The following is a 12651-nucleotide window of genomic DNA, read 5'->3' as shown; positions in this document are numbered from 1 at the left end:
GCTATACAAATAAACTTGAATTGAATTGAATTGAATTGAATGCATTTAGGATGATAACGAGTAGACGCTATTGGTAATTTAACACAGTAAAGTGTAGACCAATATCGATTTAAGAGTAAAGTGTTAAATGCAAAATGCAAAACATCAGTGTTTAAATGCAAAATATTCCACTTTAGCACAGTATACTAAGTATATCTTTAGTTGGACTTCATCACTACTTCTGCACAATTAAAGTGCATTAAGTTGTTAATTAGTTGTTCCAATTTAGCAGACTTTAAGTATACCAGTTTAGTATATAAACAGTATAATTGCAGGGCATTTTATTAAGTGCATAAATCAGAAAATTTATTTGTAGTATACTTATCATGAAATAAATGTATTTTAAATACATTTAAGTATATTTATTTTTCAGTAGGGTATACCAGTGGATTACTTGGGGTTATGGCATTGCTCTTAAAATCATGCTGTGTTGACTGGGCAAGCTCATTTTGTTTTCATTTACAGGAAACATCATGAAGAAACTCCTGGACAATTTGGGTTTAGCGGATTACTATAAAAAGAAGCTCACTCTACACACAGTGCTGCAGATCAATAAGAACAGTATCACAGATGTGACTGTTCAGTCTCTTTCAGATCTGCCGTGGCTATTCTTGAAGAAGCTGATGATGCTACAGAGAACAGCGAGGAGTGTTATGTGTTCTTCATCAGACGGTACAGAAGATTCAGAGAGTGATGATGATCAGGAGAGTGAATCAGACTGTCCTCAGTCAGTAAATCCTTTAGACGTTTTGACTGCAGTTTTTCTTTGTTCTGACAGTTTTCTTCAGCAGGAAATGATCGTGAAAATGTGCATGTGTCAGTTTGCTGTTCCTTTGCTGCTTCCAAACAGTGAGAACGATCAGATCACTCTTATGCTTTGGGCAATGAGAGATATTATGAAAAAATACAGACCACACTCATTATCAGATCCAAGTGCATTTGTGGAAGAAAGGATTGCTCTGTCAGAATTACCTTTAGTGTCTTTTGTGAGACTTGGTAGGTGCAACATTTCCAAATCAGACATTCTGAATAAGCTGCTCAGCAATCCACAGCAATACACTGATACTTTTGTGCACTTCAACATGGATTGTGGAAACATCAACAAGAAAATATCAAATGGGTTGGTTGAGATGACCTGGTATCTGCCTTGTGGAAACAAGAACATAGATGTCTTTCCTGAGCCTGTAGCAATCGCGAACTTGAGAGGTGACATTCAGAGCTTTGAAACACAGTACACTTTTCTGTGTGAGGCTTCAGCTGCTGTGTTTGTGTTCTTTGAACCCCAACGTTTAGATTCACAGTTAATTTCAGTCCCCAGTCAGAAATCTAATCCTCAGCTATTTTTTGTTGGAGACTCCAAAAACGAGATCATAAAAGCTACAGTCAGCAAGCTCAACTTGAAGAAAAGTAATTTCATTTTTAAAGATAAGCAAAATGATGCAGACTTTGTCAACAAAATCCAGAACAAGTTGCAAGATGCAATTACGTACAATAATCATAAAACCTCAGTTGTTAATTTAGCTGAGATTGCAAGAAATCTGGGAATCTTGGTGGATGAGGATGTTGAAGGATGTCAGCATGCCAAAGCAGGGGCAGATGAAATCACTTCAAACATTTATGATATAGTGCAGTTCAAGAAGGAGGAGCTGCCCTTGCAAGGGGAAATATTGATGAAATTGGCAAAATTAGAGAAGGAGAGGTGCCGAATGAAGAAAGTTGGGGAAAAGAGTATTGAGGACTACAAAGATGAACTCCAGATTGAGAAATATAAACTCAGACAAGAGCAATCCAGAAAAGGCATGTCTGCTGCCATAAGCTGTTTTATTAGTGCAGTATCATCACCAGAAAGGGCCTATTTCTTAAAATGGTTGAGAATCAATTTGGAGAATCGCTCACATGAAGTACTGCCTCAACTCAGAGAACTGTACAAACAGAAATGTCAAGATACTTGTGGGAACAAGACAGAAATAGCTGAGCTTGATAAACAGATTTCAAACAGTTCTTTAGGAGTCGAGCACTTCATTCGAGAAATGAGCCAGATTTACGAAGCTGCAGTCTCACTCTCAGAAGATGCACTTTACTGCAAACAATTTGCACGTTTACCTAAACTCTGTGCTGAACTACTGCTGGATGGATTTCCACTTGAACTTATGGATGGAGATTCTTCAAATGTCCCTGTAAAATGGCTGTCTAGTGTGTTTTCTGAATTAAATACACTGGTGGAGCCCGAAAACAAGATTATGGTTATCACTGTTTTGGGCGTCCAGAGTTCAGGAAAGTCAACACTGCTGAACACAATGTTTGGAGTTCAGTTTGCAGTGAGCAGTGGAAGATGCACCAGGGGAGCCTTTATGCAGCTCATTAAAGTAGCAGAGGAGTGTAATGCAGAGCTCAATTGTGATTATATAGTGATAATTGACACTGAAGGACTGAAATCCCCTGAGCTTGCACAACTGGACAACAGCCATGAACATGACAATGAGTTGGCAACTCTAGTTGTTGGACTGAGTGATGTAACAATTGTCAACATTGCCATGGAGAATTCAACAGAGATGAAAGACATTTTACAGATCATTGTTCATGCCTTCCTCAGAATGAAGGAAATAGGTAAGAAACACACATGTTTGTTTGTACACCAGAATGTTGCTGATGTCTCAGCTCATGATTCAAACTTTAGAGATCGTAAATATCTGTTGGAGCAACTGGATGAAATGACAGAAGCTGCAGCAAAAATGGAGAACAAACTGGAGTTCAGTAAATTTAACGATGTGATGAACTATGACACTGAGAAAGGTGACCACTACATCCCTGGACTGTGGCATGGAAACCCCCCAATGGCACCAGTGAGTATCGGCTATAGTGAGTCTGTGTATGATCTCAAAAAGCATATAATGGAGATATTCAGACGTTACAAGTCCAGTGACATGAATGAATTTATTAGATGGACCAAAGACTTGTGGACTGCTGTGAAATTTGAGAAATTCATCTTCAACTTCAGAAACCGCCTGGTGGCTGATGCATACATGAAACTGTGCACAGAGTACAACACATGGGACTGGACACTGAGAAAGCAGATGCACACATGAACATTACAGGCTGAAACAAAGATCTTAAACTATGGAAAATTTAACTCTATGGAGTTCACAGTTGAAGACGTCTATTATAATTTACAACGAGAAGCAGAATCTGAGCTTTCAAAGGGACAAGATGAAATTATTGACAAGATCCAATCATACTATGAACAAGGAGAAGGTCATGTTGAACTTGTGGAAAGCTATCGACAAAGATTTATAAACTCTGCCATATCTCTGAAGAAAGAGCTTTCAAATTCCATCACAAACAAACTGAATGCAGCTCTTTCACGTCGAAAGGGAATGATGAAGGTGGAAGGAATCAAAAAGACATACATGGACACAATGGAGAAAAAAGTGCTGGACTTGCTGAAATTCTGTCGTGAGAACAAATCAGACATGTCAGACTCCATGCTGGATGAAGCATTTGAACAGATGTGGGAGGAGACTGTCAGCACACTGTCATACACAGGGATGCAGCAACAAGATATCATGACAAGAGTTCTTCTTGATTTGAGGAGAAATCTTGAATCCAGAGGAAGTTCAATGGCTCAAATCTTAGACGAAGTGAAGAATCTACATAATGTAGGCCATGGAGATTTTGTTTTCTACAAAGGTGACTTTATATACAAGATGTATCACGCTCAACGGATCAAGACTGTTCAAGAAATGTCAGACAACCTTATCGTGGACTGTTGGAAATTTGTTCAAGCAAAGAGGGAAAGTAAGAATGATTATGATGACACATACATGCAGGCAATTCTCAACATGATTGATGAGAGACTTAAGGCTCATGAAGGTTTTAAGATAAAGAAAGATTTTGAACTGCCCCTTAAATTACACATCTGTGGCTTTGCAAGCAGTGAGTTTCAAAATATTCATAATGAATTTATCCAGGACAATAACCCGCGAACAGCCTTGGAGAACTTTAAACATTCATACTACTCTAACTTCATTGACCTTTACCGTTAACGAGACAAGTGTCAGAAGAAAGCGGATGAATTTATGTTTAACTGCCTAACACCTGCCTTGGAAAGATACGTCTGAGAAGATGGGCATGGAAATGGCAGGTGAGATGCTGATTGGTGAAAACTCAGTTTTTGGAACAAGGATGTCATTTCAGAAGTCAGTCTTGAAAAATCTTCTTGATGTATCTGAATTTAAAACCTATTTGAAGTTCATTCAGTCATATAAACAATTTGTTAAAAAGGTAATTTTTTACAAAGTTAAAAATCACTTTACAGGAGAGAACAAAATGATCACATTTGAGGAAAAGCTCCACAGTGAAGTCATAGAGGAAATTACTCTGGCGATCAAAAAAGCAGAACAAGACTCAAAGAAAAATGACATCAAGGGATTCATTGAAAACATCTGCAAGGAACTTGAAATCAAGCTTGTTTTCCCCAAGGATGTTGTGGACAAAATCAGCACACTGAACAATGCAAATCAGCAAAAATTCACTGAATCCCTTCAATGTTCTGTGAAGGACATGGATAAATTACTGAAAACCAGTTTTCAAGAAAGAGATTTTCAAAGCAAAATAGATTGTCTTCAAACCAAACCACAGGATGTGCTGTTCAATCGAGTGTGGGGCTGTGGGAAACCGTGTCCATTCTGTGAAGCACCATGTGAGGCTGGAGGAGGAGCCCACACTGAACACTTTGTCTCAATCCACAGACCAAAAGGTCTCGGCTGCTACGGATTTGATGATTCTAAAAAACTAGTGACAGACATCTGTACATCATTAGTGCACAGTGACAAATGCTTTAAGTGCCTTGACACCAATGATCAGTGGCATCCATACAAGGAGTACAAAATAATCTATCTAGACTGGCGAATCGATCCAGACCCCAGCATAAAGGCCTCACTATACTGGAAATATGTGATGACAAGTTTCATCAACTGGTTAATTAATTCTGGAGACTTCATTTGCCAATCACATGTAGACAGTGTTACCTGAATAAATTCTGATAATTGTATTGTTAAATGTGATTGTCTGTTGTGCATCTGCAATTCAACATGGTCACCAAAATCAAACAACTAGCAAACATATAACAATATATGAAAATAAAACATCGTGCATAAAGTGTCAAAAAAGCACCACAAGTGTTTACTATTAACACCATTAGTGTGTAAGCTCCATTTACACAAAGTTAAAGTTAAAACTACACTAGGTGCGTCAATAGTTTAACACCAAGGGAGTTATTTTCAACACTAACATAAGTGTAAATAGAAACCCTGAATGAGATATTTAAATTTAATATTTATTTTGTTTGCCTAAAACACGTGTGCATTATAAATAATTCAACATAATGTATCAGTTTGAACTTTAAGTTTACAATTAAAGTTAGAACAATTAAATCAACTTAAAGGTACATGCAATATATTCACCATCTGCCCCATATAAACTCTGTCAAAGGTTTATTGACAATAAAATACACAGTGTTGTCAAAAGTATTTTCTGAATCTGACAGAAAAAAAAAAAAAAACAGGAACTTTATCCTCAATTTCATTGCATACATACACGACTTTTCTATTTTATATGTCCACATTAAACTTGACTCAATGGAGCCTATTCTCAAAGATAGCCTATTGACATCTGATTACCTTTTAGAGATTATTATTAATTATATTAATATCCACATATCTATATAAAAAAAAGCTACTCTTTACAACTGCATGTCAAATTGGTAAAGAGGATTAAAATGGACTGCAAGAATTTTCCTTCTCAGAATTGTCAATTTGGGGGACACAAAGGAGAGGAATTGTTGAATAAAGTTTTATTTTTGTTTTCTTTGTACAAAAAGTATTCTCGTCCATTCATAACATTAGGGTTGAATCACTGATGGCAGATTGACTGTTTTGACGATGCTTTTGATGCTTTTCCTACTTTTCTGGACCTTGACAGTGTTACTTGGCAGTCTTTGGGACAGTCACAAGCCTACAGGTTTTCATCCAAAATATCTTAAATTGTGTTCCCGAAGACGAACAAAGCTTTCACATGTTTGGAAAGAGATTGAGGTAAGTGAATAATGACAAAATTTTATTTTGGGATGGAGTATCCCTTTGAGAAGAGAGAAGAGTGTCTTAGCATTTGTTGTCAAGGCACAGTCAAATAACTTGTGCGAAGCACTGAATCTTTTATAATATGATACTTTGGCTAAATAACAGAAAAAAACTGAGCGCACAAAGCGACAGAAAACTGTATAACCTGCAAGTTTATGAAAATGTAAATGAGATGCCGTACTGCCTTTGAATATGGTGTTAATGACGGAAGGAAACATTTGAAACATTCAAAAGTATTAATAATATGACGCATGCAACGATGCAAATAAACATAGCATAAAGTTATTTGTAGGCATCTATATGGTAACCCGGTCAGCGTGATTTTGCCAAGTAAGACATGTTCCTGGATCGACATCTTTTGTTGATCCTGGATCAACATTACTTTCCAAAAGTACAGATTTAACCCAATACCTGCCCCTAAACCTAACCTTACCCATAATTTATTCTTAAAATCAGTGGGAAATGATGATGATTAACAAGAGTGTAGAAGCACCTAACCCTGACTGTCAGCCTAAAACTGACATTTCCTGAAATGTTATATCTCTATTCTGATTGGTTGATTGGAAGGATGTTGATCCAGGAACATGTTGTACTTGGTCAAATCACGCGCACCATGGTAACACTATACAGTACAGTAAGATTTAATTGATGTTAGCTAATATAACTAACATGAGCATATTGAAGAATACATTTATTACAGCATTTATTCATCTTTGTTAATGTTAGTTAATGAAAATACAGTCGTTCATTTGTAGTTCATGTTAGTTCACAGTGCTTTAACTAATGTTAACAAACACAGCTTGATTTTAATTATGTTGAAATTAACATTAATAAATGCTGCCAAAGTTTAGTTCATTAGTTCATTAACTACACTAGATAACTTATGTTAACTAATGAACATTACTGTGAAGTGTTAACATTTACATTTAGCAGACGCTTTTATCAAAAGTGACTCACAAATGAGCGCAATGGAAGCAACTAAAATCAACAAGTGCTATAACAAGGCTCAGGTAGATAAATGCTAGCAAGTTTTTTATAATATAATAAACAAAAAGAAAACAGATGTAATAGAAAAAGAAGAGCAAGCTAGTGTCAGAGGCTATTTTTACTTTTGTTAATTGTATAATAAATAAAAAGAAAACAAAGATAGAACCCAGAGATTAGAGAAGCAAGTGTGTTTTTTTTAAGAAAACAAAGAGTTAGTAAATAAAATAGAGTGCAAGACTGCAAGTCTAAAAGTGGCAAGTTTTATTTATTTACCTTTTATTAAGAATAGAATCTGAATAGAGAGTGCTAGAGTTAGAGGGTTAAATAAAGACAGAAGAGATATGTTTTTAGCCGATTCTTGAAGATTGCCAAGGCTGCTCTAATTGAGTTTGGCAGGCCACTCCACCAAGAGGAATCATTTAAGGAAAAAGTCAGTGAAAGTGACTTTGTGCTTCTTTGGGATACAGTGAAGTTCACTTGCAGAACTCAAGCTTCTAGAGGGCACATAAAACATAATATATATAAATGTATCTGTATAGAATAAAGCCACAATACCAGCTACCAGTAGGAGGTTTACGGCTGACAGCAAAAATGTTTTTTGTCTGTGTCACAATATGAGGTAAATCCAGCCCTGTATATGATACAGATTTTTGTTGCCAAATTGGTTTGGAGCAGCTGTTGAATAAACCAATAAACTGAAATATGATGCCTGTCTTATTTGACTGACAGTTTAATTGATCACTGAGAGAGCATTGACTTGGATGATGTTGGTTCAATATAAAAATGAAATGTAAAAAAAAAAAAACATTTCAGAGGGCTGTAGCTTTAGTGTAGTGAAGCTTCATTTAACGAAGAGTAACTGTTAGCTTAGCTCACTACATTTTCCGATTAGCTTGCCCAGCACTGCCGACGTCTTGGAGAATATGATTCAAATCTGAACAAGTAACACGTCTGCTGCTTTTTGACCAACTGAGGAAAAAAGCATTACAATATATTGAGCTACCAATGGTGATTTAATCAGTTAGCTCAACCCTTCCCTGGTGAAAAAAGTATACTTGCAGCCAGAATAATTGTCAGTATACTTCAACTGTGTTAATGATTAGATAACTTGAAGTGTGCTATTTTGAAACAACTATTTTTGTACTGTAAGTTTATTCTACAGTAGTTGTAGTTAAATTATATTAAAGTATAACTTTAAGTGTATTTAGTGTACTTGTACTAAATTGGAACAACTTCAAGTATACTTAGTACTCTTTAAGTATATAGCTATTTAAATGCTTGATTAGTGATATTAAAGTATTTTTTGTATTACAAGTACATTACAAATTAATTATGAGTGTCTTTGCAACACACAAGCAATTTACTATAAATGTACTATTTTTGAGTAAAGATATGCTAATTTCTTCCCACTGCTGAATCCACTTTTCAATGTCATTAATAAATACACAACTTCAATTACAGACAGAGACAAATTATTAACAATTCAAACAGTGATTATTTAAACCTGAAATTGTTTAGCATTGCAAAACATAAAATGCCCCAACCATGTCCTTAAAGGAGCAATGTATAATATTTACAAGGATCTATTTACAGAAAAGCAATAAAATATACATAACTATGTTTTCAGAGGTATATAAAGACCTTACTTAATGAACCGTTATGTTTTTTTATTGACTTAGATTGATTAATTTATATCTACATACAGTGCAGGTCCCCTTACACAGAAGTTGCCATCATGTTTCTACAGTAGCCCTAAACAGACAAAGTTCTCTACTGAGCACGTTTCATTACTTTGTTGTTCTTGCGAATAAAATACTGACATAATGATGAACAAGTACATTAACATTATCAATAACATCGATTTATTCAATAAAGTAAATACAATTCCTTAATTTACCTTTGTAAAGAAATCTCATTGCTGTCTGCTGTCTTTACCGACAACATCTCTACCTGTGTCGGCCATCGTTGCTTGTCTAAAGGGAGGGGTGAGCGGGGGACTGAGCCGTTGGTTTTTGCAACCTCACCACTAGAATCCGCTAAAAATTACACAGTGCACCTTTAAATAAAAAGAACACTGAAAAAACAAACAAAAAAATAATATAAAACATTTTGTAACAGCAGCAACACATAAACTTCGGCACTAATCATGCAGCCCAATAATAAAGGATTGGTTCACTCAAATAACTTTTTCTTGATCATTTAATAGTCATTGTTACTGATAAGAATTATTGTTTAATATATACCATGATAACCATAAAACCGTGATATGTTCTGAGACGATTATCATACCATAATATCTCATACCATTACAACCCTAGTGAAAATATAAATATATTATTATTATATTATTATATATTATTATATTATTATTATTCTGAAAAAATAAGGACTCAGTTCACTTCCAACGACTCCGCATCAGTGTGGAAAAGTCTAAAGAAGATCACCAATTACAAGACACCACCCCCCAGCACCGTAGAGAATCAACGACTGGCAGACGATCTGAACGAGTTTTACTGCAGGTTTGAAAGAACCTGCCCTGAACGCCTCCCCACAAAAACATTCACACCCTTCACAACTCCTGCAACCAGCCCTGAATGCCTCTCCAAACTACCGTTCACACCATTAACAGCTCCTGCAACCCATCCTGAACACCTCTCCAATCAAGCACTCTCACCATTCTCACCTCCTGCATCCCCCCTCTCCCCCACACCTGCAATTCAGATCAGCGAGGATGCGGTGCGCCAGGTCTTCCGGAAGCAGAAAAGGAAAAAAGCACCAGGCCCAGATTGTGTTACACCAGCCTGTCTGAAATCCTGTGCTGACCAGCTGGCCCCCATCTTCACACAGATCTTCAACAGATCGCTGGAGCTGTGCAAAGTCCCTTCATGCTTCAAATGCTCCACCATCATCCCCATCCCTAAGAAACCCAAAATTACAGGACTAAATGACTACAGGCCTGTGGCTCTAACGTCTGTAGTCATGAAGTCATTTGAAAAACTGGTGCTGGCCCACCTGAAGGACATCACTGGGCCCTTGCTGGATCCTCTTCAGTTTGCCTACAGAGCAAACAGGTCTGTGGACGATGCAGTAAACATTGGACTGCATTATGTTCTGCAACACCTAGACAGACCGGGGACTTATGTGAGGATCCTGTTTGTGGACTTCAGCTCGGCCTTCAACACGATCATCCCAAACCTCCTCCTGCCCAAACTAAATCAGCTCTCCGTGCCCACCTCAGTCTGTCAGTGGATCAACAGCTTCCTGACAGACAGGCAGCAGCTAGTGAGGCTGGGAAAATACACATCCAGCACCCGTACAATCAGCACCGGAGCTCCCCAGGGCTGTGTACTCTCACCACTGCTCTTCTCCCTGTACACCAACGATTGCACGTCTAAGGACCCCTCTGTCAAGCTCCTGAAGTTTGCAGATGACACCACACTCATCGGCCTCATTCAGGACGGTGACGAGTCTGCTTACAGACAGGAGGTAAAAGAGCTGGCTGTCTGGTGCAGTCTCAACAACCTGGAGCTTAACACCCTCAAAACAGTGGAGATGATCGTGGACTTCAGGAGAAACCCCCCTGCTCTCCCCCCACTCACCATCATGAACAGCCCTGTGACTGCAGTGGAGTCATTCAGGTTCCTGGGAACCACCATCTCTCAGGACCTGAAGTGGGACATTCACATTGACTCCATCGTAAAAAAGGCCCAGCAGAGGTTGTACTTTCTCCGCCAGCTGAGGAAGTTAAACCTGCCACAGGAGCTGCTGAAACAGTTCTACTCCACCATCATTGAATCCATCCTCTGCACTTCAGTAACTGTCTGGTTCAGCTCAGCTTCTAAATCTGACCTCAGAAGACTACAGAGAGTAGTCCGGACTGCTGAGCGAATCATCGGTTCAACTCTCCCATCTATTCAAGAACTGTACTTATCCAGAGTGAGAAAAAGGGCTGTCAAAATCACTCTGGACCCCTCACATCCAGCACACTCCCTCTTTGAACTGTTGCCATCTGGTCGACGCTACAGAGCACTGAGCACTAGAACGACCAGACACAGGACCAGTTTCTTCCCTCAGGCAATCCATCTTATGAACAGCTGATAATAACTGCGAACACACTACACTTTATATTTATATACACACACACTTTATTTATCTAACACAAATACTTAGTATACACTTAAATCTTGCACACAATATATATGTACATACATAACTTCACTTTGTAATATACCTGCCTACAATTGTCATTTGTATATTGTCATTCACTGTCTACATATTTGTATTTTTTATTCTTTTTATTATGTGTTTTATGTTCTGTCGCTGTCATTCTGTTGTACTGCGGAGCTTCTGTCACGAAAACAAATTCCTCGTATGTGTAAACATACCTGGCAATAAAGCTCATTCTGATTCTGATCTGATTCTGATAAATATATAGGCGTGCAGTATAATTTAATAAATATATAATAAATCAACACGCCTTTATACAAACACAAAGCAACTTTAAGTTAAGTGCAAGTGGAACTATGACACAAAATACCTTTTTTGTAATCCATATTAAGAAAGCCTACTATAACTAGAAGTTTCTAGACCCAACTTACATTCTTCTGAAGCATAATTCTTATAATGCAATTGAATGTGTTATTCATTCTGCCAATACAGTTTGAATAAAATAGTTGCACACAATGTATCAAACATCAAACATCACTGATCCTTGGATTTTATGATGTCATTAATGTGATGTGAAAGAACCAGTAATTTGTCTGGCCTGTGTGTGTGTGAGTTGATCAATGTTTAGATTTAGATTTCATTATTAAATATTATACTGCTTCAGAAAACACATTTGTGCTGCTTCACTTGAAAAACTAGCAATTCATCCAAAAATGGAAAATATATATATTTTAAAAACTTTCAGAAAGTGATGTTTTACATCTTGCATAACACTATGCCAATCAATAAAATCAATATGAATTCTACTTAACTTACTTCACTTTAGGCCTGTAATATTCCAGCCATCTTTTGCCTTTAACATCCCCAGCACTCCATGCTGCCTTGCTCTGAAAACATAATTTAAAAAACATATGCTTGTATGATTTTCAAAATATCAGTCTGAAATGGTAAATAACGTTAGCAAAACAAATGCTCCTCGAGCCACTTTTACCGAGCATCGCCTGCATTAGTAAATTTAAGTATCATCACATGGATATGCTAGATTACACTAACCAAGCGGATCATAAATAACGATTTAAAAAAGGTTAAAATTTAATTTATTGTAATATAGTGAATGGGTTGGTCTGCCTTACCTTGTACCGATATAAAGTTGGTTCGACGATTGACGTTTGACAATTTGTCAGAGATTCAGCCTTGGAAATCTTCAATAATTCTTTAACGATTTAACAAGAAACATAAATGTGTAGTAATTGTTTTCAAATGTAGAAGAGAACACACATTGTTTTATTGGTTTTAATCTGCCTTAAGGAATTATAACTAA

At 37.0% G+C, this 12651-nt stretch overlaps 2 protein-coding genes across 2 annotated transcripts; both read left to right on the top strand.

Moving 5' to 3' along the window:
* Window positions 1-491: 491 nt before the first annotated feature.
* LOC127966291 (up-regulator of cell proliferation-like) lies at window positions 492-4082 on the top strand. Its single transcript, XM_052567185.1, is given in 1 exon segment — window positions 492-4082. A coding segment is annotated over 1 exon segment (3570 nt). The 5' UTR covers window positions 492-512.
* A 79-nt stretch (window positions 4083-4161) lies between these two features.
* Window positions 4162-5070, top strand: LOC127966084 (interferon-induced very large GTPase 1-like). Its single transcript, XM_052566935.1, has one exon. The coding sequence runs from the start codon at window positions 4162-4164 to the stop codon at window positions 5068-5070; it is 909 nt and encodes a 302-aa protein (XP_052422895.1).
* The last annotated feature ends 7581 nt before the right edge of the window (window positions 5071-12651 follow it).

This window comes from Carassius gibelio, chromosome B10, assembly GCF_023724105.1.
Source record: "Carassius gibelio isolate Cgi1373 ecotype wild population from Czech Republic chromosome B10, carGib1.2-hapl.c, whole genome shotgun sequence".
In the NCBI taxonomy this organism is placed as follows: Eukaryota; Metazoa; Chordata; class Actinopteri; order Cypriniformes; family Cyprinidae; genus Carassius; species Carassius gibelio.
The sequence above is the reverse complement of the archived record's forward strand: the minus strand, read 5'-3'. Positions and strand labels throughout refer to the sequence as shown.